This window comes from Podarcis liolepis (assembly GCF_965112155.1).
Source record: "Podarcis liolepis genome assembly, chromosome: 13".
In the NCBI taxonomy this organism is placed as follows: Eukaryota; Metazoa; Chordata; class Lepidosauria; order Squamata; family Lacertidae; genus Podarcis; species Podarcis liolepis.
Genome location: NC_139573.1, coordinates 33,211,143 through 33,236,342, shown reverse-complemented (window position 1 = coordinate 33,236,342; position 25,200 = coordinate 33,211,143). Strand labels below are relative to the sequence as shown.

General features: G+C 44.0%; 1 protein-coding gene across 2 annotated transcripts; it reads left to right on the top strand.

Moving 5' to 3' along the window:
- The first annotated feature begins 2,518 nt into the window (after positions 1-2,518).
- Positions 2,519-24,972, top strand: MRPL45 (mitochondrial ribosomal protein L45). Of its 2 annotated transcripts, none has more exons than XM_083470200.1 (8): positions 2,519-2,643; positions 18,395-18,596; positions 19,202-19,319; positions 21,342-21,440; positions 22,067-22,115; positions 22,709-22,858; positions 22,946-23,119; positions 24,560-24,972. In XM_083470200.1, exons 2-8 carry the CDS (start codon positions 18,398-18,400, stop codon positions 24,659-24,661), a joined length of 891 nt encoding a protein of 296 aa, XP_083326326.1. In that variant the 5' UTR covers positions 2,519-2,643; positions 18,395-18,397; the 3' UTR covers positions 24,662-24,972. The 2 variants fall into 2 exon arrangements, with proteins under 2 accessions (XP_083326326.1, XP_083326325.1); XM_083470199.1 differs by lacking the exon at positions 2,519-2,643 and adding an exon at positions 12,306-15,349.
- Positions 24,973-25,200: the final 228 nt, after the last annotated feature.

Here is a 25,200-nt window from a genome sequence, read left to right as displayed (position 1 = left end):
GTGTACCTACTCGGTCACTTTGTCTCAGTCTTCCCTATGATGGCGAGATGTACTGTATTTCTATTTGAATTACAGTAATTATTTCTCAATTTGCATTTATTTCTTGATTTGCATTTTATACAAAACTGTGTCCTCATTTTCTGGTGATTTATTTCCTCTTTGGGGCAATGCTAAGTGACGGTTCATTGTTCGTTATAGAAGCCCTCTGCAGAGAGCCCCTGCCATCTATCATCCTAAAGAGAGAATAACGGACTTACAAATATGATAATCCAGTGGATCTGGGTTGCATTTGGGATTAAAGATATGTCCTGGATCTGAGAAAGGCAAAGATTTAGAAGATCTGCTATTGACTCCAGTGGACCCAGGTCCATGAGGGCAACTGGACTTTGCCGTACCAAGTAAAGTGCCCAGTAATTTATTTTTAAGTTTCCCCCAAAATCTCAAAGCCACACTCTTTTCTGTTCTACACATCCTTCCGTACTCAACTTCAGTGTAGAGACGGTGTCCTGGATACTTTTCTATCAATTAGCTTTCTGTACAACTCAGCCAATCTCAATCCGAAAGGCTTGTTTTTGTTGCCAGGAGCTACCACCCCTCTGCCTCCATGCAGAATATTTTTCTATAATTTACCTAGCTGTGCAGTTTCCCCCCTCCCTCCTATGGTCATCAGGAGAAGTGCTTAAACCAAGTGAAGAGAATCAAGTTTACCAGGGAGTCATGTGTTAGAAAACTGAACAAGTTCCTCAGTTTCAGCTTGCCTCAATAAATGAAAAATCTACGTTCCTTGCTTGAAACTACTTCATCTCCAGTTGTGTTCTGCCATAATGACTGCCAGTAAGGAAATATTTTGCTTCTTGAAAGTAGAATTATGAGAAGCAAATATTGATGCTTATTGCCTTGTAGTACAACAGCTACAACTGTAGAGGGTTTGACATTGGAAATCACTTCTGTGGATGGTCGTATGATACCCAGTATGTAAAACAAATTTTCTGCAGCATCCCTCAAAGAAGCAACAACTCCACTTCATCTCTAATTACCTAGCTGCATCTCAAAGCGCATTTGGAAATCTGAGCAATGAAGATAAGTCCAAAATATATTAAGAAATGTTAGTTGAAGTAAACAGGTTTGCCCTTGCGTCTCATTAATTCTGGGGCCCATTATACAGGGATGTGGGTGGCACTGTGGTCTAAACCAATGAGCCTCTTGGGCTTGCCGATCAGAAGGTCAGCAGTTCGAATCCCCGTGACGGGATGAGCTCCCATTGCTCTGTCCCAGCTCCTGCCAGCCTAACAGTTTGAAAGCATGCCAGTGCAAGTAGATAAATAGGTACTGCTGTGGTGGGAAGGTAAACTGTGTTTCCGTGTGCTCTGGCACTCGTCACGGTCCTCCGTGTGCCAGTAGCAGTTATCTTTCCACAAGGGCCAACATTGATGCCGAAATCCAGCATCACCTGAGCTCTGCCAGTGTGGCTTTCTCCCGATTGAAGTGCAGAGTGTTTGAGGACTGGGACATTCACAGGGAAACCAAAATGCTTGTTTACAAAACTATTGTACTACCAACCTCCAAAGATTCCATCAACAGTGTCTCCGAAAAATTTTACACATGACTTGGGAAAACAGGCAAACGAATATCAGTGTACTGAAAGAAGCAAAGGTCACCAGTGTTGAAGCAATGATTCTTCAACATCAACTTCGTTGGACTGGTCATGTTGTGTGGATGCCTGATGATCATCTTCCAAAGCAACTACTCTATTCCAAACTTTAAAATGGAAAGTGTAATGCTGGTGGTCAACAAAAGAGGTTTAAAGACTGTCTCAAGGCAAATCTAAAAAAATGTAGTATAAACACAGACAACTGGGAAACACTGGCTTGCGAGCGAGGAATAACTTCAGGTTGCTCAGGGGTTGGATAGCTCCATACCCTCCAGCTTTTCTGTAATGAGAATAGGGACATCCTAAGGAATAGTGGGACAATTTAGAAACCCGGATGGCTTCTCTAAATCAGGCACGTCCCTGGAAAATAGGGGTACTTGGAGGATCTGTAACTGGTCTACTAATTTGGTAGACTCAGGAGCCCACCATAAATCTCTTCCAAGTACCTCAGGGGCTAGGTGTGAATAATCTGAAAGGGAATTGTGAACCTCTCAGGCAGTTCAGAAGAAGTTTTGTAACTTTTGAGGCCCATCTTAGGCTTCTATTCAGTAATAGTTCCCCAAGAAAATAGTTAATTTGTTCCTTGTCTGAGTGTAACATCGGCTTCTATTTTTGTCAGTGTGAAATCGGGCCTGGAACCATTCTAGTCTCTTGACTGGATTTCCTTAACGTTACAATGATTACTATCTGTTTACGCTAGAGCCAGTTGCTTCTGGTTGGTTGTTTTTCCTTGCCATTTTGGTAGAATAGTCATGATTCCATTTATCATGTGGCTGACTGGTGATGAAAAGTTTCTATTTTAGGTTGACATTACAGCTGCAGAGACACCTTATTAAATACAAGCAGAGCTTCCATGTTGACAGATGCCGACTAGCCATGGCTAAGGGTGCCGACTAGCCATGGCTTACAGCAGAAAGGAAACAATAATCTAGTAGCGTATGGTCTAGAATAGCAATGATCCACTGACAGCAGTGGCCCCTTTCTAAACCAAGGTAAGACACATCGGTACTAGGCGTTGATAAAACTGAAATGCTTGTTTCTTTGCAAAGGAAGAAGATAGGGAGAGAACCAGAACAGATGGAGGCCACACAACTTCCTCTCCCAGTGGAGAAGCAAATGTGACAGTAAGGACCCCTTCTGAAATAAAGTATGGCACTTTTCAGTTTAGTAAGGTGCTGTTTGTAAAACTGCAATGCTTAAGTATCTGCAGTATCTTTGCAAAGGTGAAAGGGCATAAAACAAGAACAATTTGGCCACACCCCTGTGACCTAGCAACCACATCAGGTCCAGTAGAAATTATTAGGGTTACCAGACATCCCCAGTTCCCGGGGACGGTCCCCAGATTTGCAAATCTGTCCCCGGACAAATTCCATCCCCGGAATGTCCCCAGATGTGCAAATCTGTTCCTGGGAAACGTGGCAGCGGCATCCTCAGCAGCCCGGAGCCAGCCTGGTAGTGCAGCTAGCTCTGGCTGGCTTCAGAAGCTGCTCGCTGCCCGCTGCTGTGGCGCCCACCATTTTTCCTTGCTGGAAGTCCCCATATGATGTGTCTTGTGCACAACACATCATATGGGGACTTTCAGATAGGAAAAATGTCGGGCACCACAGCAGCGGGCAGCGAGCAGCTCCTGAAGCCAGCCAGAGCCAGCTGCACTACCAGGCTGGCTCCGGGCTGCTGAGGCTGCCACTGCCAAAGGGGAACTGGGGACGTCCGGTGGTACAGATCTCCTGCCCCCTTCCTCCTTTGTTTTGACTGATTGGGGGAGGCTCAGGAGTCGTGGGTGGCCGGCCGTTGCCCAGTTTTTTAAAAAAACTCTGCGGGTTTATGTTTCACAGAGTGCGAAAGAAGGGCTTTGCACCTTTATACAATATGCATGTGTGCTTGGGCCCTGGGTCTTTTGCCTCACCATCCCCACTACCGACTCCCTGTTGCTACTCAGCTTCAAAAAAAAAAAAAAAAAAAAAGTGTCCCCGGATTCATTGAAAAAAATCTGGTAACCATAAATTCACCACTATTGCTTGTTTGGTTCCCTGAAATGCACTTTACACTACATACAGAAGAAAGGGAAGGGTTTTGTTTTGTTTTGTAATAATAATAATAATTTATTATTTATACCCCGCCCATTTGGCTGAGTTTCCCCAGCCACTCTGGGCGGCTCCCAATCAAGTGTTAAAAACAGTATAGCATTAAATATTAAAAACTTCCCTGAACAGGGCTGCCTTCAGATGTCTTTTAAAGATAGGATAGCTGCTTATTTCCTTCACATCTGAAGGGAGGGTGTTCCACAGGGTGGGCGCCACTACCGAGAAGGCCCTCTGTCGTTCCCTGTAACCTCACTTCTCTGTTTTGTTTTGTCTTTGTAAAATAGATTAATTACGTCATTGTATTATTTCTATGAGAAGGGATAAATAAAAATGTCTTTACAGACCCCTCAAGTGTCCCTATTTTCCAGGGGCAGATGCAGATTTACAGAAGCAGTCCCAGTTTCTGATTTGATCCCGGAATGTCCCGCTTTTCCTTAGGACGTCACTATTTTCATCGCAGAACTGTTGAAGGGTATGGTAGGACGTCCCTATTTTCATCGGAGAAATGTTGGGGGGTATGGAGTTGTGCCACCCTCGAGCCAACCTTTAGAAGACATCTGAAGGCATAGGTATAGCGAAGTTTTTAAATGCTTAATTATGGTTTTATATTTGTTGGAAGCTGCGCGGGGCGGGGGGGGGCAACCTGGTCAAGATGGGCGGGGGATAAATAATAAAAACATTTTTATTATTAAGGAATAGGATAAGCCTATTTTTATCAGATAAATGTTGTAGAGTGTGTTGTTAATACATACATAGTACAACATTCTGTTGAAATGTTCTGCATTCTTGGGGGGGCTGGAGCTGAAAAGGGCTGATAGTTGAAGTTCCTGAAGAGAGTTGTTAGCACCTTGGGGGAGGGGAGTCAATTGCATGTTACTGCATAGGTCAAATTTGCTTAGAGAGGCATATTTTCACCTTCCATTAAAAAATAGCCTCCGTGCATATTCTGGCCGCAGTCTGTGAGCAAGTTATAGGCCTCCTGTGTTGGAAGGCGTAAGCTTTGGTTTGGCACAGTGCAAGCACATTTGGAATAGATGGATCTATTCCTGGAATAGGTTGGCTTCTTGTTCTGCCTCAATCAAGGGATGTTTGTTTGTTTCAAATGGCTTATTCAGATCTCAAGTGTCTGTCCGTTTAAAGACCGTAGCCTGAGAAGAGCAAGGGATCCGTCGTGCTGCCTGAGCTTTGCATTACACTGCAGAAAACTGAGTTGTTGTGAACTGCAAAAACTCTAAGAATGAGGCTGTTCCTGCCATGTTCTGCCAAGTCACTTGCATCTGTCACATTGGGAATGTTAGCGGTGGAAAAATAAATTTCAGATTTATAAATATAAAATTCAGGACCAGAATAGAACTGGGAATGAAGGGTGATAGTCAATGAAGTTTTATTTACAGTAAACTCATTAAACATGGCTAAGGTAGGTCCATTCATTTCAATAGGTAAGTTGAATACCGCCCAAAATTTTGCACAAAATGCAAAATCTGACAGCAGTTCATAATTCATATTTTGAATCTTTAAAAGTGTCACTTTCAGACATTTGGCAGCACTCATAAAGCACACTCACATGGGAATTTGGCCCACTGAACACAGAAGCACTTTTCCCCAAGTAAACATAGATAGGATTGCATTGCCTGGCTGCTATTCTATATTGTACATTGTTACCTGAGAGTTTGTTCCATTGAATCAAATTGGAATGGCTTGTGAGAAGACATGTGTTGAATTCACTGTGAGGCGAATACAGTACTTCAAAATTAATCAGCTTAAAGAGATGCGGTTTGGCTTATGGTTTAACTTAGTGTGACAGGTGAACTTGGTCAGTGTTTTAATACCTTGGTTACATCATCCTTTACTGCATTCTCCAAATCTCATAGTATTCATAATTGCAAATGATGGGGAGGGCAGAGGGAGCTCTGCAGCAGGGGTAGAATTCAGGTTGGAAGGAAATAAATAAATTCTATTGCACGTTCAAGTATTCAAAGCACTTCATGTGCATTATCTCGTAGTAATTCTTCGAACAACCCTGTAAGGTGTGTCATTATTATTCAACCATCTTGCAGATGAGGAGGGAGAGGGTGGCAGAGGAGAGATTCAGAAAGCACAAGCACATTTAAAACAAATCACTCCTCCCCAAGAATCCTGGAAACTGTAGTTTGTTAAGGGTGCTAGGAAATGAAGCTCTGTGTGGGTTAAACTACAGTTCCCATGATGATTGGGGGGGGGAGCTGTGTGGTTCAAATGTCTGGTGTTTACATAACCTTCCTGATTCTAAATTCAAGGTGCTGCCTCGCACCAGCTTGTTTTGATCTGTCTCCTAATTAATTTCAGCTTTGCAAGCCTTTGCCTTCGTTCCCATCACCTAGACCACAATGGAAGTGTTGTTGTTTTTCTGAAGGTTTGCACCTTGGAATGACATCCATATGGTGCAAAATTCATATGCCATGCAACCTGAGAAATCGAATGTAATCGGGGTCAGGCCAGAGTTGGGCAACGGCTGTGCACTGAATCATCCCAAGGAAATGTCGTTTGGTGCGTGCAACTCCCCATGCTCAATATCCTGCCAGTAGTTGCATAAACTGAGGCCCCAGAGGAAGGTGTGGCTGAAATACGTTTGGGAGCAGGAAAAGTCTTGTGAGCACTCGAGTTGGGGAGCAGCTCATTGAGCAGCCTGGGAAACGTATATTTGCTGCAAACGGAAACAAGGTCCTAAAGTAAGAACTGCAGAACATGCCCAGGCAAAAGGTCTCCACTCCAAAACACACACGAAGAGAGACGCACCAAATTTCAGAGCTGCATGCGGCCAGTGTTTGTTGAGACTTGAAGAAACCATGTTTGTTTCTTTGATTCTGAAGCCTACACTTTGTTCCGCGCTGCCAAAGGACTGTTCTTTTGGCTTTGTGCCTCTCTGCATATTTCCATCTTTCCTATCTTTCGCAAGCCACTACTGAGGAAACACAGGTTGAAGAGAGAGAGATGGTGGGTAGTCCTTAACTTCCCGATAGATGCCAAGGTTGGTTTCAAACAGCAGCTACCTGACACAGAACTCTAATCTTCAGAACCTCAACTTTTATTTTATTTTTTTAATTTTTAAAGAGCAAGTTAATAAACCTTAACACTGTGAAGATACAACGGGGGAAAAGAGAGCAATGCATTGATACACGCCATCCCAATCTCAATGGGTGGTACGAGATTCCAAGGGTTGCAAGGCCTGTGTTCCCTTTTCTGGACAAGAAGACACAACAGAGACTGCAGTGTCTTTATGAGATATGGTTTTATTTACACATATATACAACCTGCACCTAGATGCAGGGATTGCAGAGCATTCACTTCCTATAAGGGTCTGACTTACCTCTTAAGGGCAGCACTGGATTCTAAGGACAGCAAAAAGCCACCTTCTGTGTCTCTTACTTCCAGGCTGCTATCCCCAGTTCTGCCCCTCCCTTTCCTTCTCGCTGCTAACAGACTCCAAGGCCCTCTCCCAGCCTGTCATTCAAACTTGAAACCCTCAACTTGGTCTTTGCCTCTGCCCACTAGCACCCAGCAAAGAAGGGGCCCCATGCCTTCTTGCCCAGCAGTCTTGCCCTCTGATGGTGTCTTTGATGGGCCAACACTGACCTTTGTTGCTGCTATAATGGCCCATCCAGATGGCTCTGAAGAGCTGGATCGGCTCTTTAGCATAACTAAATGCAAGGGGCTTTGCCATGTTTGGCAAAGTTTAATCAAAACTTGATTATTTCAAGCTTTTACTGAATCCAAGAATTATGGGGAGTCTGCCCCTGCCAATTCATAACAGTATTGTAAAAATACATTTTTTTAAAATATAAGCAAGCTTTAAATTTATCTGCTGCGTGATAAGTTTTGTTTCAATATGGGCTCTTTTTCAGTGTTAGTTTCTCCTTCTCCTCCTTATCTCATACAGTGGTACCTCGGGTTACAGACACTTCAGGTTACACACGCTTCAGGTTACACACTCCGCTAACCCAGAAATAGTATCTCGGATTAAGAACTTTGCTTCAGGATGAGAACAGAAATCATGCTCCGGCGGCATGGCAGTAGCAGGAGGCCCCATTAGCTAAAGTGGTATCTCAGGTTAAGAACAGTTTCAGGTTAAGAATGGACCTCCAGAACGAATTAAGTTATTAACCCGAGGTACCACTGTATAGGCATTTTATTGATTTTTAACATGTTATAAAGTTTCACTTTATGTTTAATGGATTTGTTTGTATCTCTTGCATCATATTATTGTTTGTTTTGCTTGACATATTGCCGTAGCGGAGAACCTGTGGCCTTCCAGATGTTGTAAGTCTCCAATCCCCATCATCCCTGGCTAGCCTGGCAATGATCAGGGAAAGATGGGAGTTGTAGTATTGTAGGTCACCCGCATCTTGCTCCAGGGTGAACTTACACATCTGGCAATACACATTTCACTGGTTTCAGTGCCTAGTTCTTGGCCAGTTCAAGCAACCTGTACTCCCTCTTGTGCTTGAAGGCCAGAAATATACATACTGTTGTGTGCAGCAAAAAATGTTTTGCTCATGGTAACTGTGGTTTATTCAGTGGCAAAGCTCAAATCAAGTTTTTGCCAAATTGGCAGCCAGATATGGCACTCCTAGGTTCCAAGTTGCATGCTTTACTTCCTTCGTTTTAGGTGAACGTTTGCATGAATGAGTGATGCTGAGATGCTCTGTTGCCTGTGCCCTAAATAAAACTTGGAGCTCGGCCTGCCTCTTCAAAATGCTTGCACAGAAGTGTAGTTTGTCTTTGTTCCTGCCCAGCAATACCACAAATCTGCGGGGGATAGTACTGAAGTTAGTCGCATCATATGTAGAATCCTGCTCCAAGCCGCCTTCTCTCATACTTCCTCCTCCCACCCCCCACTGTTCATCAGCTGTGAAAAATGTCTCTGTCGCAAGACTTGTGAACGCCATAAATCCCCAGCTGGGATTTGAAGTCCAGCGGGCAAGTCAACCCTGCCCTCGGTAGCAGCAGAAAAGCAGTTCTGTTCCAACAGCTACAAAAACCTACTGGAAGGTCTCCAGCTCTGTCCTCGGCAATTGAGAGAGTCAAAGTGTGAAACCGCTGGGTGCTCGGCAACTTGGAGCCAAAGAAACAGGATCTCTTTTGCTGGAGTCAGCAAAAGCAGGTGCCAGGTGGCATACCCACTAAACAAGAGGTGCCCGGGATGGTATGCTTTTGTAGGACATGACGCAGATAACACTTGAGTCACACCACGCCTGTCCTTGCCTCAGTCGCAATCTTCTAGTCCCCAGTTATTTTTGGTTCTAGTTTCCAAACATTCTTAGCTGGGGAATGGGGTAGGGTAAATACAAGAGCAGAATCAATTTAATTTAATGATTGCTATTCCTGGGCAATTACCTAATTCAGCACCACAAACCCACAGTGAAATTAAATAATAGATCCACCTGTTGACTGTTCAGGGAATTGCCACAAAATGCAGTGGTACCTCGGGTTAAGTACTTAATTCGTTCCAGAGGTCCGTTCTTAACCTGAAACTGTTCTTAACCTGAAGCACCACTTTAGCTAATGGGGCCTCCTGCTGCCGCTGCACCGCCACTGCACAATTTCTGTTCTCATCCTGAAGCAAAGTTCTTAACCCGAGGTAATATTTCTGGGTTAGCGGAGTCTGTAACCTGAAGCGTATGTAACCTGAGGCACCACTGTATTCTTTAGTAGTGTCCAGTTAATCCCAGTCCATTTTAAAGAAAGCCACACACGAGCCTGCTGGTTAATATATTAATGACACTGAAGAAACGATCTTCTAGAGAAGATGTTGTTGTTGTTGCTGCTGCTGCTGCTGCTGCTGCTTTTTTTCTTTTTGCAGAACAATTTCCTACTGCAAATACTCACCGTGATAATAGCCAATTTTAAAAGGCATAAAACAATAATGGAACCACAAGGTTAAATGTTTTAAATAGCCTGTAGCAAGTTAATTTAGAATTATGATTTCACAGAGCTTCCTTCTCAGTCCTTGATAAATGTTCCAAGCCTGCCCAAACAGCCTGGTCCTTACTTGCCCGTGGAAAGAGCAAAGAGAGTTGCCAAACAGTTCTTCTTGAATGGGGAGTGCAGCAACAAAAGCATAACCACATAGTTTGAGGGTGCTCCTGGCTCCAGCATTATCATTTGAAGCCTACAGCAGTTGTGTACCTCTTCCTGGAAAGAGAGGACTTGGCAACGGTGACCTATGTTTTGGTAACCTCCACACTGGACTATTGCAATAGGTGTGGGAGGCTTAAACAAAAATGACAGTATTGGGGGGAGGAGTTAACTGAAGGAGCTATTATGTCAGCTCACATTCTATCTTTATGTCAGCTCACATTTGTAGTCTGACGTGGCACAGCCCAGACACAGATTTACCACCTGAGTAAGAAGTGGGCCTTGGAGAGGCATCTGAAGAATCCCTGTGTAACATCCCCCATCCATCCCTGTGCTGACCTCTGCTTCCAAACAACATACTTCCTTGTTGAGTCAGATGAAACTGAGGGGGAAATTGCTTCTGGTTCTGAGCAGCTGCTGGATTGCTTTGAGAATGTAAGAAGAGCCAACCAGAGCAGGATGATGGCCTGTCTTGGCCGGTATCCTGTTCTCACAGTGGCCAACCTGTGAGGGAAACCCAGAAAGCAGGATCCAAGCATAAGAGCAATTTCCCCTCCTGCAATTCCCAGCAATTGGTATTCAGGATACTGCCTCCAACCATGAAAGGCAGAGCATAGTCCTCAGGACTAGTAGCTATGCATAGTCTTATTCTCCATGAATCTACCCAGTCCTCTTTTAAAGACATCCAAGATGGCAGCCATCACTGTCCCTTGTAGGAGTGAGTTCCTTACTTCAACTAGGGCCCTCGTATCTACGGGACCACCTCTCCTGGTATGCCCCGCAGAGGACCTTAAGGTCCATGAACAACCCTAGTTTAGAGGTCCCGGGCCTTAAGGAAGTCAGACTATCCTCCGCCAGGGAAAACATAATAAAACATAAAACATTAAAAAGACTTCCTACAAAGGATTGACTTCAGATGGCTCGGGGGTCAGATAACTCCACACCTTCCGACATTTCTCCAATGAAAATAGGGACGTCCGAAGGAAAAGTAGTGATGTATGGAAGTGAGAGCTGGACCATAAAGAAGACTGATTGCCGAAGAATTTACACTTTTGAATTATGGTGCTGGAGGAGACTCTTGAGAGTCCCATGGACTGCAAGAAGATCAAACCTATCCATTCTTAAGGAAATCAGCCCTGAGTGCTCACTGGAAGGACAGATCCTGAAGCTGAGGCTCCAATACTTTGGCCACCTCATGAGAGGAGAAGACCAAACTGCGGGAGGCAGTGGAAGACAGGAGTGCCTGGCGTGCTCTGGTCCATGGGGTCACAAAGAGTCGGACACGACTAAACGACTAAACAACAACAAGAAGAAGGGAAAGCAGGACATTCTGGGATCAAATCAGAAACGGACGGCTTCTCTAAATCAGGGATATCCCTGGAAAATAGGGACACTCGGAGGTTCTGCACTTCATCAGAAGCCTTAAAAACTCTACATCATCATCATCATTATTATTATTATTACACCCCCAGTTGAAAAAGTGATGAACTACATCACCAATCATGCCTCAGAAAATGCACCCATGGCTGACTCAGCCCCAAAGTCCCAGGGCAGGTGGAGATGTTCACTTGGAAAGCGAGCACTTTCTTCCTTATTGGTGTGGCTACTATTGCCTCTTTTTCACTCCTAGTCCTTCCTTGCTAGATGAATTAATCATGATAAGAGGGAATGAATGAATGAACTGCAATTTGTCTGGTACCTTTGGGATGTATATAAATAAAACGTCGCTGCCAAGTTTAAGGCCAGCCTTGTAACTCGCAGAGCCGCATGCAAGGATCAAACACGTAGCCAGATTGCTGGAACAGAAAGCTTGCTTTGCAAAGGCAGAAGATCAGTTCTGCACGTCCCAGGATCCCGGGTTTGCGCTGCTATCGCTCTTCGCGCGCTATACCCCCGACTCCAGAAAGCTGCCAGCAAACCTCGAACACAAAAACTTCAATTCAGGAGGAGGCCAGGCTGAGCAGGGAACACTCAATGGTTTTATTAAAAGCTGGGAGGAGAGGCATGTGAAATGTGAGGAGCTCTCTGTTCACGTGCCTTGTCATTCCTCACTTAATCAATAAAGGGGAGGGGCTGGGGCGTGATGGCTGAGGATGTGATGACAGGAGAATGTGGACTTTGGAACCCAATTGTGGCAAGACCTGTGGGCGTCCAAAGCCCTTTATTAACAGCAACAACATTCAAGTGTAAAATCGAGCCTACACCTACCATTCATCCAGAGCTGGTCATATCAACATCCTCCTTTTCCTCCTAACAGGGATAGGCAAAATTTGGTTTCTCTCTGTTTCTATTTTTTCCCCCAGTCTTAAATTCAGTCCCACACATTTCCACATCAGTTTGTGATTATTATTTTTTTGGGGGGGGAAGCATCTTCATCAAATTTCACAAGCCTGTTAGTGCAACATGCACAGTTTTGCCTAACACACACATTATTCCCCCACCCGCAAGTAGAATGCATTTTGTATTATCACTCATTTACATGCACACCTTGCTCTGGTATGCACATTTTACATGTGTCACTTGGCTGGAGAATTGCACTGCAAAATTCGGAGGTGGTCAAATTTTGAAGCAAGCTTGTATTTTGAAAAAGTGCAGATTCAGAAAGCTTGCCTTTAAATGCAAACGGAATCGGATTTCTCCCCCATCCCTAACCCCTAATCCTAATGACTGGGAAGTCCAATTGATTTCAGTAGGATTTATTTTCAAGCAAGCATGCTTAAGGACTTCACAAGTGTATGAAGCAAGACTGTGGTTTTCAAAGTTATGTACTTTCAGGAAATCATTTTATAGGAAACTACCTTATTGGTCCCGCCAACTCAGTATTGTCTTATATGCTGGTGGGCAGTAGCTTTCTGGGGTTTCAAACAGGAATCTTGCCCAGTTCTAACTAGAGGTGCTAGTTTTAAGGAATGGACTTGGGATTTTTGAAAACCAGGTGTGTGTGCTCTGCCAATGTATTATGTCTTCCTACCTTGATTTGATGGCTGGGGAACCCCGTGCATTTCAGAAGAGACTGGGGAGTATATTAGGGTGCACACACCCTTGTCTCTTGGGTCTCATGGTTACCCAACATTAGAACAGAATGTGCCCTAAGACACACCCAGCACCACTCTGTGACTGTGCATTGGGAAAATCAGCAGCATTTCTGTGACATTTCATTGAGAAATGTCAGTTTTCCCCATAGCACAGTTTAAAGATGAATCAGCTAGGTCACAGCTTTCCAAACTTTTCATGTTGGTGACACACTTTTTTGGACATGCATCATTTTGCGATATAGTAACTCAGTTTTACTAGCAAACCGGAGGCTAAACTAACCCTTTCCAGCCCAGGAAGAAGCGCAGGGAGTATTAGCGCAACAGACCTACACGATGCAGCTGACACACTAACATGTCACGAAACACACTTTGGAAAGCCCTGAGCTAGGCGAATACTGTTCCCATTTTGCAGATACAGAAACCGAGAGCTTTGGTCAAGACCATTCAAAGAATCCATAGATCATATAAGATTTGGATCGATGTCCAAACCTATATCCTGGCCCATCCTAGAAGTGCTGGGCAGGTAACTACATAAATATAGTTTTAAAATATTAAAATAATGCTCAGGGGTTGGCAACTAGATTTGCCAGAGGGCAAACTCAAGACAGGACCTAGGGGCAGGCAGCCGTGTCACTTCCACTTCCCCTATTTACATAATGAAGAAATCCACAGACATCCTAAGAAACGTGTGGTGCAAGCTATGTGTTGGTCTAGTGGTTTTCCTTTTCTAATGAAATTACCGTAACTGAAGAAAGTGAAAGGACAGCGAATACACTGGGCCAGGAAAAGGAATCTGTATCAAGGCAATGCGGATTTTGCCAGTGTTCCCTGCAACACTAACCTATGTACTTACACAAATGAAATGAATTTGCATTACTTGTATTGTTTTGCAGTTTATTTCTGCCAATCCTGGGGTGGGGGACAACAATGAACTACAGAGGACACTGAAACCTGTCCTCCCCCAGTTTCTAGTATTGAAACAGGCAGAGAGGACGCACACTTTTCAAGTCAATTCAGCCTTAGAAGATAGACTTCTTTTCAAATGATAACTGAGAGGTTCATGGCGCTAAATTCTTAAATTGCATAATGTACACTGTCCTGTTTTTACCATAGTTTCAAGATCAAAATTCAGATCAAGGGAATAGTGTGAAGTGTTGCTTTGCCTGATAATACTCCCCCTTCTGTCAATTTTATAAACTGCTCTTTGAACACCATAGGCTTCCCCATTATGAGCGCTTACACAGGAAGGCGGCCTACTGCTGCTCACATCCCCTCATATTCTTTACTTCTAATCTTCGCATGTAATGAAGCAGATGCTTTGAGACTTCACATCCCCACACAGTTACTTTCTTGCGCCCCCTAAATGAAGCACGGAGGAAATAGGTTCCCAAGGTCAACAGATGTGCTTGTTTGCTTTTCCCTGTTCGGTAAAGATCCACATTTCTGGGTTGAGCCCCGACCTAGCCACACTTAGGTGGAATCTAAACACACATAAAAAAGTTTTGAAAATGCTTTTTAAAAAATATATATTGAAAAACACATTGAATTTGCCGTAGCTCACCATCGCCATCTAGTGTCACATTTGTATAATGCACTTTACAACACACTTGAAACGATTTATTTGCAGCTGTATTTAGTCCCACTGAAATCAACGGAGCTATGCTGATATTTAAGTCACATTGTTTTACACTGATGCAATTTAAATAATCCCGTTCAGTCCTGCTGATTGCAATGGGACTTCTCTAAATGTGACTTAACAGCCTTGTCTATGCGAGTAAACCAGACTTACTTAACTGGGGCTTACTCCCAGGTAGGTGGGGCTGGTATGGGTTGCCATATTTCAAACATATCCGGACAGAAAAGTTGCTTTCTTTGGCAAAGTTGTTGACTTTTTTTTGCCAAAGTTGTTGAGCTTTCCCCCCCCCCCCTCCCCAAGTTGTTTCCCCCTTCAAAATGCCGGTTTTGCACTATTTTTATGGAAAAACGGCACTGCAGACAAGGACGGCCACACATCCGGATTCTCCCGGACACCAAACCCCACCCCCCCGCGGACACTGCTGCCGAACGGGGTGTCCCTCTATGACCGGGAAATTCCGGACGCATGGCAACCCCAAATAAGTCCGGATCTAGCCCTGCCTGACGATTGGTTTTTCATTCGTTGTCCTCCCTGAGCTATGACGACGCCTGGTCTCCTGTCTCTGGGACTTTCATCATGCGCCCGCGTGCGAAATATCTTCCTTTGGACGACTGACGCCGAATAGAAGAAAGAATACCAGAGCCTTTGGCGGAGCGGAGCGAGACCGTGACGTCGTCGCTGGAACTTCCCCGCGTTCCACTTCCTCCGCCCTTCGCTCCCTCGTTCTCCTCCTCCCCGCCCTCCTCCCGGCATGCAACGGGCGCGTCTCAAGATGGCTGCCTCCGTGCCGGGGAGGATGGCGAGGCTTCCTTTGCGCGTGGGGTGGCAGGTACTGTATTTTCACGGGGGAGGCGGGTCGATGGGAATGGACGGAGTGGGGGGGGGGAGTGTGTCAGCCTCAGTATCTCCTCGTGCATGCATGTGCCTCGCCTTGCCTAGCCGTACGAGTAGTTACGGCTTGCCAACATATAAGAAGCAAGAGATCTCTCCTCCCTAAACCCCCACAACGTAAAACGGAGAGGAAATAAAGAAGATAAATAAACTGCAAAAAAAGTTAAATAAAGAACGTTAGAGAGTGCATCAAAAGGCACCCCCTATTTTGCTTTTGTTCTTTTACTTAGGTGTGCATTACTGCATATGTGTGCTGTATCCTGTGGGGAAGGCAAACTTGTTTATGTTTGAATGTGTGCATGTCTCCGAGGTTTTTTTAGGGGGGGGGTTATTTGCATCCCTCACAGACACCATTTCAGGAAACGGGGGGGGGGGGACGACTTGTGTGCTTGCTTCTGATTCTGCTTTTAGTCTCTGCAGACTGCTTCCTTTTTTCTTTTTCTTTTAAAAATTATTTATTGATAATTTATTCAGTGATATGCCGACTACTACTTTTTGTGGGAAGTTGTGTAGGTTTGTACTTTCCTCTTTAAACTGTTTTGGAAAGTGAAGTGTTTTTGCAGGAGAAGATCTTGTGAAGGCAGGCAGACATATGTTGTTGACATCCTTCTGTCTCAAGAGGCAATGGAAAAGTATGCCATCAGGGGTAAAATCAAACCATTGGAGAGTTACAGCGTCTGCTGTGGCTGTAGAGAACGATGTGACAGAGACATGTTTTATTGCAGCTGGGGCAGATGAAGGCATCCAGTTTTGCTGCACTCCGCCCAGTGGTAATTTCTTCTCTGGCTATTGCTATGGATGCACAACCTGACCGCCTGTCTGCAGGCACCATGGTCATCTGGAAGGGATTCCCACACAGTAGGGTTAATGTTGCCAGCCTTCATGCTACATTTGCAGACATCTTTATAACAGAGTTGGTCTGCCAACAGGCCTGGGGCTAGCTCTTTGTAAAGCACATCCTTGGGGATCCATCTTCCATTCTATGTACATGATCAAGCCAGCAAAAACATTGCTGAGACAGAAGTATAAACATTCTGGGAATATGGAATGTGCAGTCCCAGAAGGCAGACTACCTGTTTTTTTTTTGGGGGGGGGGTAAGAAGAGAAATACAATTGGAATGTACCTTGGAGATTATCTAGTTCAACCTTCTGCTCAATGCAGGACATATACAGCACCTTAGAACATAGAAAATTGCATTATACTGATTCAGACCATTGATCTGTATAGCCCAGTATTATCTTTTTTTAAAAAAATATTAAATGATATTTATTAAAATTTCAGAGAAAAGAATTACATAAAAACAAGAAATACAAAAATAAAAAACAAAAATAAAAATACAAGAAAAATATAAAATACAAAATAAAAAAATAAAAACACTTACAAAGGAAAAGAAAAAAGAAAAAAATGAATCAATCTTTCCATGCCTTACATTCATATCCTTGTTTCCCTGACCTCCTCATACCTCCCTTTTTTGTATTCCAATTCAATTAGTTAGTTCAGCAATTTCTTTCCCTCTTTATTTTCTCCTAATCCTTTAACTTCATATAGTAGAACTTTAAATTTTCACCTGTTATCAATCCATTTTTACATACACCTTTATAGCATTACTGCTTAAACCACTTAACTTCATTCTAACACCATTCTAACATTCATTAATTTTACAATATTTCTGTAGATAATCTTTAAATTCCTTCCAATCTTCTTTCACCAACTCTTCTCCCTGGTCTCGGATTCTGCCAGTCATTTCTGCCAATTCCATGTAGTCCATCACCTTCATCTGCCATTCTTCCAGAGTGGGTAGGTCTTGTGTCTTCCAATACTTTGCAATAAGTATTCTTGCTGCTGTTGTGGCATACATAAAGAAAGTTCTATCCTTCTTTAGCACCAATTGGCCGACTATGCCCAGGAGAAAGGCCTCTGGTTTCTTCAAGAAGGTATATTTAAATACCTTTTTCAATTCATTATAGATCATCTCCCAGAAAGCCTTAATCCTTGGGCACGTCCACCAAAGGTGAAAGAATGTACCTTCAGTTTCTTTACATTTCCAACATTTATTATCGGGCAGATGATAGATTTTTGCAAGCTTGACTGGGGTCATGTACATGAGCCCAGTATTATCTATACAGTGGTACCTCGGGTTACATACGCTTCAGGTTACATACGCTTCAGGTTACAGACCCAGAAATACTACCTTGGGTTAAGAACTTTGCTTCAGGATGAGAACGGAAATTGTGCTCTGACGGCGCGGCAGCAGCAGGAGGCCCCATTAGCTAAAGTGGTGCTCCAGGTTAAGAACAGTTTCAGGTTAAGAACGGACCTCCGGAAGGAATTAAGTACTTAACCCGAGGTACCACTATACTTATTGGCGGTGGCTCTACAGGGTTTCAGACAGGGGATGTTCCCAACCTTTCCTGGAAATGCCAGAAATTCAACCAGGGACCTTGTGTTTGTAGAGCAGATGTTCTACCACTGAACTATGGCCCATTCCTGTCCAGTCTTGGTTTAAATGCTTCCAGTGAAAAGAAGCCCTGAGGCAGTCTGTTTCACTGTTCAACAACTCTTCACCATTAGGAGTCTTCTGATATCTAGCTAAAACTTGCTTCCATTCAACTTCAACCCATTATTCTAATCTGCCCACTTTCTACCTGATAATCCTTTGGCTGTTTGAGGACCACTATGTTGTCTTCCCTTTAATCTATTCCAGGCTAAACGTGCCCTGCCCTTTCAATCTTTCCCCATACAGCATCGTTTCCAGACCCCTCACCGTCCTGGTCACGCATCTCTTGGGCATGCTGCTTCCTCCTTCTGTGCATTCATGTACATGCTGATATGTGCCGAATGCTTATCTAATAGGAGAGCTACCGGCCAACGTGTACATATCTGGGATGAAATCAACTTGATTTGGGAAGCAGATAAACGGTGGGTTATCTGCAGTGCGGTTCAATGTTGTTGATTTGACTTGCTTGTTCTTCTGTTCAACAGGGTATGGAATGTTTACTGAATGCTGCCCGCTTGGCTCCATCCTCTCTTGTGGTCCCAGTGAGAACAAAGAGGCGGCATTTCATCCCCCCTGCTGTCAATGCAAAGTACACAACTCCGGAAGAGCAGATGAAGCATGCCAGGGCTGCAGGGTTGGTGGTACCTCATGAGCGGTTGATACGCCCCATGAATATTGCCTGCACAGGTAGGTGGTTGTGATTATTCATTATGGGGAAGGTGGTAAAATAACGCTCAACCTGTGTTCCGGACTTTTTGAAATCTTGAGCCCAAAAGCAAAACAAATATCTCACTCATTCTTTTCACATGTTCCTTCAATGCTGTCTGAGTCTTCCTTAGTGTAGAGGAGCCATTCACAAAGTGGGTATGCGGCTTTTAAAAATGAGCAAGGTGCTTTCATTGTAGCTTTAGGGTCCAGGGTGTGACTTTTCCTTGAGTGGGAGCTGGTAGGCTGCCTAGAGACATGCTTTTGTCTAGCAGCATTATGTGTTTGTTTAATTTATTTAACGTTTTTTAAACAATCAATTTCTTTTCTTTTTTTTAAAGCACCCCATAGCATTGGGGGGGGGTATACCTGTGCATGCGTGGGAAACATTTTATGATTGCTATGTCAAACATTGTGCACGTGTGGTTGAACAACAATATTTCAGTAGAATAATTAGCAATAATGTGTACCTTAATCGCCTCTCCCAAGAGATAATCTTACATTTTGTCAGGGGGTTAGCTGGTGGTTTGTTTGTTTTTTAAAATAACCTGTTGCTATATTTGATTGTTTTCTGTTTGGTTACACAGCTGGGATCTTTGATCCTTATATTCCTCCAGAAGGAGATGCCCGTGTGTCATCTTTGTCAAAGGAAGGGCTGAAGCAAAGGACAGAGCAGGTCAAGCAGACTGCAGTTTCACAGCTAGCGTATGTCCATTCTCTTTCTCTCTCTCTCTCTCTCTCTCTCTCTCTCTCTCTCTCTCTCTCTCTCTCTCACTCTGGCAGCCAGTCAGTCTAAGACCTCTGGCCACCATTCTATGACTCTGTATTCCTTTTTCTTGCAGTACCTGTGGTTTATGTCACAGATCTCCATAAAGCAACCCTTATTTTTTTTTCTTATTTGTGTGTCTTAAATGTACTCCAACCCTAAAGGCTCAAAACAATAACTTTATGTACATTCCCCCTCCCAAAAAAGCACGTTGTGTAGCCCTCATGAGACAGTAGTACTTGAGAATGCAGTGGTAGTGATCTCATATTATGAATGTTAAGCCTTCTTAGAAAATGCTGGTGTGAAGGCTAGGTTCAAACACTTCCCTTTAGTGTCCGGGCTGCCTGTAGGGAAGGGTTTTTCTTTTTACAAGGGGCAGCAGTAACGTAGGAAGCTACGTTATCATTGAGACGGAACTTTGGTTCATCTACCTAAGTGTTGCCCACACTGATTGGCAGTGACTCTCCAAAGTGTCAGATGGACATTTCCAGCTCTGCATAGAGATGCCAGGAACTGGACCTGATACCTTCTGCATGCAAAGCAGATGTTCTGCCAATGAGCTGCGGCCCCCTCCTACGGCGGTGCAGTCTTAGGAAGTATGATGGGCTGCATATTTTGGCTCTTAGGAATGCACAGACACCTAAATAACCTTCAGAATGTATGATTAAGGTATGTGAGCATACAAACATCCACTAAAGAATCTAAGTATTAGCAGAGTAGATGGAAAGTCTCATCTCCTCCAGTGCTGGTCACTCGGGCAGCCTGAGTGAGTTAACAAACACGGTATGATAGAGAGGGCTGTCCTTTGTAGTTTTTCCTTGGTTCCTGGAAATCTGCGATATATTGCCTCTTAACATGGAGGCTCAATTCGTAGTTGCAGTGGTTAGATTTTTCCCCAGTCTTTTCCTCCTCAAATTGATCTAACCCTTTAAAGAGTATTTTAAGATAGTGGCAACCACTACGTCTTGTGACAAGAAATTCCGTGAAACACCTGTGTACTACAATCGATGCAAAGTGACCTGTATTATTTGATAAATTCATATACCACCTCTTCAGAAATTTATCACAAGGTGGTGAACAGCGAATAAAGAGTTGAACAAGCATGTATAAAACCAAATGGAATTATTATTATTATTATTAAAATTAAAATTTATATACTGCCCTTCATCGGTAGATCTCAGGGCGGTTCACAACATAAAAATACAAAATAAAACACAAAATAAAAACGAAGAAAAACCACAAACTAACAACCCCCCCCTCCCCCTCATAAATATAAGATGTTAATCAGCCCAAGACCTGGTTGAAGAGCAACGTTTTTGCCCAGTGCCTAAAGCTGTGTAATGTAGGCGCCAGTCGAACCTCCCTAGAGAGAGCATTCCACAAACGGGGAGCCACTGCAGAAAAGGCCCGTTCTCTCCAGACCTCTCATGGGGGAGGCATCTGAAGAAGGGCCTCAGGTGATGAGCGCAGGATCAGGGTAGGTTCATTTTCCATTTGTTTATACAGAATTGGCTGTGAATCTATATCAGCTTCATGTGCAGGAGCCCCTCTGCATCTCTTTTCTGTGTTTTGCCACGATTTGTAATGCGCCAATTTATAAAATTTGCAAAGGCGGTTCTCCCTTAGGGTAGTAGCATGCCTTTGATTTGGATTGTTCTTTCCAGCAGCATCAGTCCACCATTCTAGAACATTGCTGAAAATGCATAATTTAAGGGGGGGATATAGACTATCATGGCAAGTCATGAGAGGGGCTTCTCTGAACACCTCTCAACCTTCCACAGTTGCTTGAGGGCAAAGTGTGTTAGATGTGGAAGCTATATTGGGATTTAATCTCACTTCTGTGGTGTATGCATAGTTTCTATAGACACGAAAAGGCACAGTGCTAACCTTTATGAGGACTGTTTTCCTTGAACTATGGCTGCTTTCTCCCCATCAGACTTCTCTTGTCGTTTCCTTGGCAGGATCCGAAAGATCAAAGATTTTGATCCTGACTTCAGCACAAAAACCTTTCCAGAAAAAGCCCAGAACATCTTTATTGAAGCTCACAATAACTTGACAAAGTAAGATGCTTTAGGATATATCTGTGGGTTCTTGGTTCTGCCTTCTACTCCTGACTTGCAACAATTTCACAATATCTCACAGCCTTTTTCGGATCCAGAGGACTGTTGATATAAAATAGGTTAAATATTGTTTATTGAATAATGTAGGTTGGTATAGGAGTTTTCTCCAAGCTTTTAATTGAGCAAAATTGAGAGTCCAGTGAACCTCAGAAGCTTGCCACACACCAGATTTTTTAATACTAAAATTACCAGGCACTCATGCGTCTGCAATTCATGGTGATTTTCTTATCTGCTTTCTGCTCACCCTTGCTGTAACCTGTTAAATCCCAATGGAGAAGCCCCACATTGACTAATGTAGTTCATGCAAACACAGTCTGGTTAACGGAAAATAGTTGTCCCATCTTAACTAGTTGTGACCAAATAATGGGATACTGTGTATGGAGTGCCACTGTTTTGGGAGGTTCTCAAGAGTTTAGAATTTACCCCTGGTTATGCACAAATGTGCTTCAGGATTATTTTTGTTGCTGACAGTAGAACACCAAACATTTTTAGGAAGAACAGTATCTCGATTAAGTTGGTCTGCATAAGCATTTTGGTAATGCTTTTTTTTTTTTAATCCATTACAGCTTTAACAAAGAGAAGCTTCACTCCTTAGTGACTGAACGCTGTTACCCGGTAAATATCTGAGAAGATCAACAAATGTCTGGCTAAAGGGTTAAAAGTCCCTAAAAATGTTAGGAAGAAATGTTGATATGTTAGTGCCTCTTTTATGATTTTATTGCATTTGTTTAAAATGCTTTTGAAGCATCTGTGCTCATAGATCTTGCACGTAAAAGAACAAAATAACACACCCTGTAAATAAAACAATAGCACTGCAGAAGGAACTCCAGCCCGTGGTCCTAATTTAGCCCAAGAGGCTGTTTCCTCCAAGCCATGTCCACCTGCCTTACAACCGACTTCATATAGGCACATGTGAAGACATGGCTGAAAAGGAGCAATCGGGAGCCTTACAATGTGCTCCCTGTTGATCCTTGGCAAGCAGGGTTTGCATTTGGCACCTGTTAAACTTGGTGTCCAATAAGCCCCACTTGGGACCTCCCCATAGGAGCCGATCCCTTCCACTGGGCTGTACACCAGTTTCTTTCAGAAGCCCCAGACTGTAGCTCATCGCCTGCTGAAAGTGGGGTTGACTTGGATCACGTAGTTTGAGAGGCTAGAAACCCTATGCTCGCCCTTGATACTAAAAACGCAAAATGTTGAATTGCTAGGAAATGGTCCGAGGAAACAGATACAAGACTATCCGGTGGAGTTTTCTGGAGTCTCTGGAGCCTCCTAGGGTGGTTCAGGTGCGATGTCCCGATATGGTGAGCAAAACCAACCTGTATGGACAAGTGACGGTTCGAATGCACACTCGGCAGGTGCGTATATCCAATCTCCCTTGCCCTGGATGCAATGAAAGATGTTCTGTCTGCCACTGCTTCCTGATGAAACCTTGCTTCTTCCAGAGTCTAGCTATCTATGACCGGTTTGGGAGGCTGATGCACGGCGGAGAGCAGGTACCAAAGGACGTCCTGGAATACGTTGTGTTTGAGAGGCATTTGGCCAATCCCTACAGTCCGTGGAGATTACACGGCAAGATTGTTCCAGCTTGGGCTCCTCCAAGGGACCCGATTATTAAGGTACTGTGTTACTAGCAGGAAGCCCAGCATTTTGCTAATCCCTTCATGCTATTTATAAAGGCATCTCCAGGATATGGATGCAAATGTGATGGGAGCCATCCAGTGTTGTTGGCGTTCTTCACGTTACCTTATGTGCAAGATACTTTTGCTTTTTATCTCTGGCTGAATGAGCCAGTGGCCTCCCCAAAACCTCCTGCTGAGCTTTATGGCTACACAGAGATTTGAAACAGGGCCTTTTTAATGCCTAAATACAAGACCATCAACGGCGCTCACCCCATTTGAGGCACCTTGCAGGCGCTGAAATCCACAAGTGTAAAATTAACCTCAATTTAGTTGTAGAGAGGTGCCCTCCCTTTTCTTAGCTAAGAGCGTGCAGAGGTACTGAGAATATACATTGGAGTGAGACACACAGTGTACAGAGGAAGTTGGCTGTGTGAGACTTGGTTTTACATCCTGTCTCTGGAAGCCTTTGGGTATATTTCAACCATGGCTTCCCCATTGAAATAATCGTGGTTAGGCGTGGGAAAAGAAGGCAAGTGTAAGCAACTCTGCAATACCTAGAGAAGCAAGCTCCCCATAGTCTCTCTGCCATGTTCTTAAAAGACCAGATTCCCCATCTCAATGTAGCATCATGCAAAGAAGGAAAAGTCAGGGAAGATGTGTAGATGACTGGGTGAGCCTACACAAACAGAGGCTTGCACAGTCCTGAGCATCATTTTGGGACATGGCTGAGAGGGGTGCAAAACCTGTCTTTCATTCCATTTACCTTGTGCAAGTTTAGGCCCTAGTCATTAGGTGCCTCTTCTGCTGCTCAGTTCTAAGGGATAAAACAAAGTGCTGCATATAGGGGCACTTCGAAGTTTTGTTTTTCCTTACAATCAGGCGGTATATAAATTTTATGAAATAAACATGGATGGTGGTGGGGGGGAAGGAAGGGGACCAGCTTCCTGCTCCTGCCACTGGGTGACCTGGGGATCACTGGCAGGGACTCTGTGGAGAGAAACAAAGTCCCTTCCCCATTGAAATCAGCGTCTGCAATGTGGAATCAATCAGTGTAGATCAGCACTCCCCATTTATTTCTCTCTCACGCACATACCTGGAGAGGAGGCTGATTTAAACATTGCTGCTTTTCTCACGCTCATCCTGAATGCAGCTTTGGGATTGGCAGGGGGAAGCATCTCTTATCTCCCTTTCAGTGTCTGAAAGCCACTTCTGGTGGAGCAGGACCAGACGAGGAAAACCAAGCTTGGCCTTAAGGCAACTTCCTCCATGATGTGTAGAAGGAGGCTGGGGAAAAACCTGAACTCTCCCTGCCCCCAATCAAATTTGATGGACACTTAGCTAGTATAGTAATTATTGGAGAGTGGCTTCCTTTGAAAATTGATGGGCTCCTTTGTGTCCTTCCTCCCTTCTCTCTCTCCCCCCCCCCCAACTTTACAGACTGTTATGATTCCAGGACCAACGCTGGATCCCTCGCAAGAATATGAGGAAATGGATATTCCCCAACAGCCACCAGCTCCACGGACTCAGTGGTACAAATAACACCAAAAAGAAGATCTGCAGGGAGCAGAATTCGATATTGACAGGCAAGGAGTTCACTGTTGAATTGAGCCCTGCCAGCCTTTAGAGGCCTCTTCCGTTTCATGCCTCTGTTGCAGTCCTTTCCACATGCATTATGGGCAGAGGTTTGTTCTTGAGAACTTGCAACAAGCTGCTCAAAGATGCAGTTGGAGCATTCGGGAAACTGCTGTATATCTCTCCTGTTTTCCGCATCAGACCGGCTGCTGTTTGTCTTCATAAACTGGCCTGCAATGGCCTGTTACTTGTTGTTCAGTAAATTAATAGATTTGAAAGGAGTGTTTTCATTCTTAAAAAGAAAAACAGCCCATTTACTGTTCCTCAAGGCTTTCTGGAACCAGCAGTTCTGTTCTAGAAGGCTGTGCTCCCTAATGCCAGATGGGTTGAAGCTGGCTGAAAGCCTTCTGCACATGTTCAGAGGCATGCAGCTATTTCTTGAGTAGAGGAAGATAGAACTGATCTCTGGGCTTTCAGAATAAGCCTAGAGTTAGCTGGTTTTAAAC

Coding starts and splice junctions, on each gene's coding strand:
- MRPL45 (XM_083470199.1), top strand. CDS start 15,272: ATGCAACGGGCGCGTCTCAAGATGGCTGCCTCCGTGCCGGGGAGGATG. Junction 15,350..18,394: donor CTTTGCGCGTGGGGTGGCAG/GTACTGTATTTT, acceptor TCTGTTCAACAG/GGTATGGAATGTTTACTGAA. Junction 22,859..22,945: donor TTCGAATGCACACTCGGCAG/GTGCGTATATCC, acceptor TGCTTCTTCCAG/AGTCTAGCTATCTATGACCG.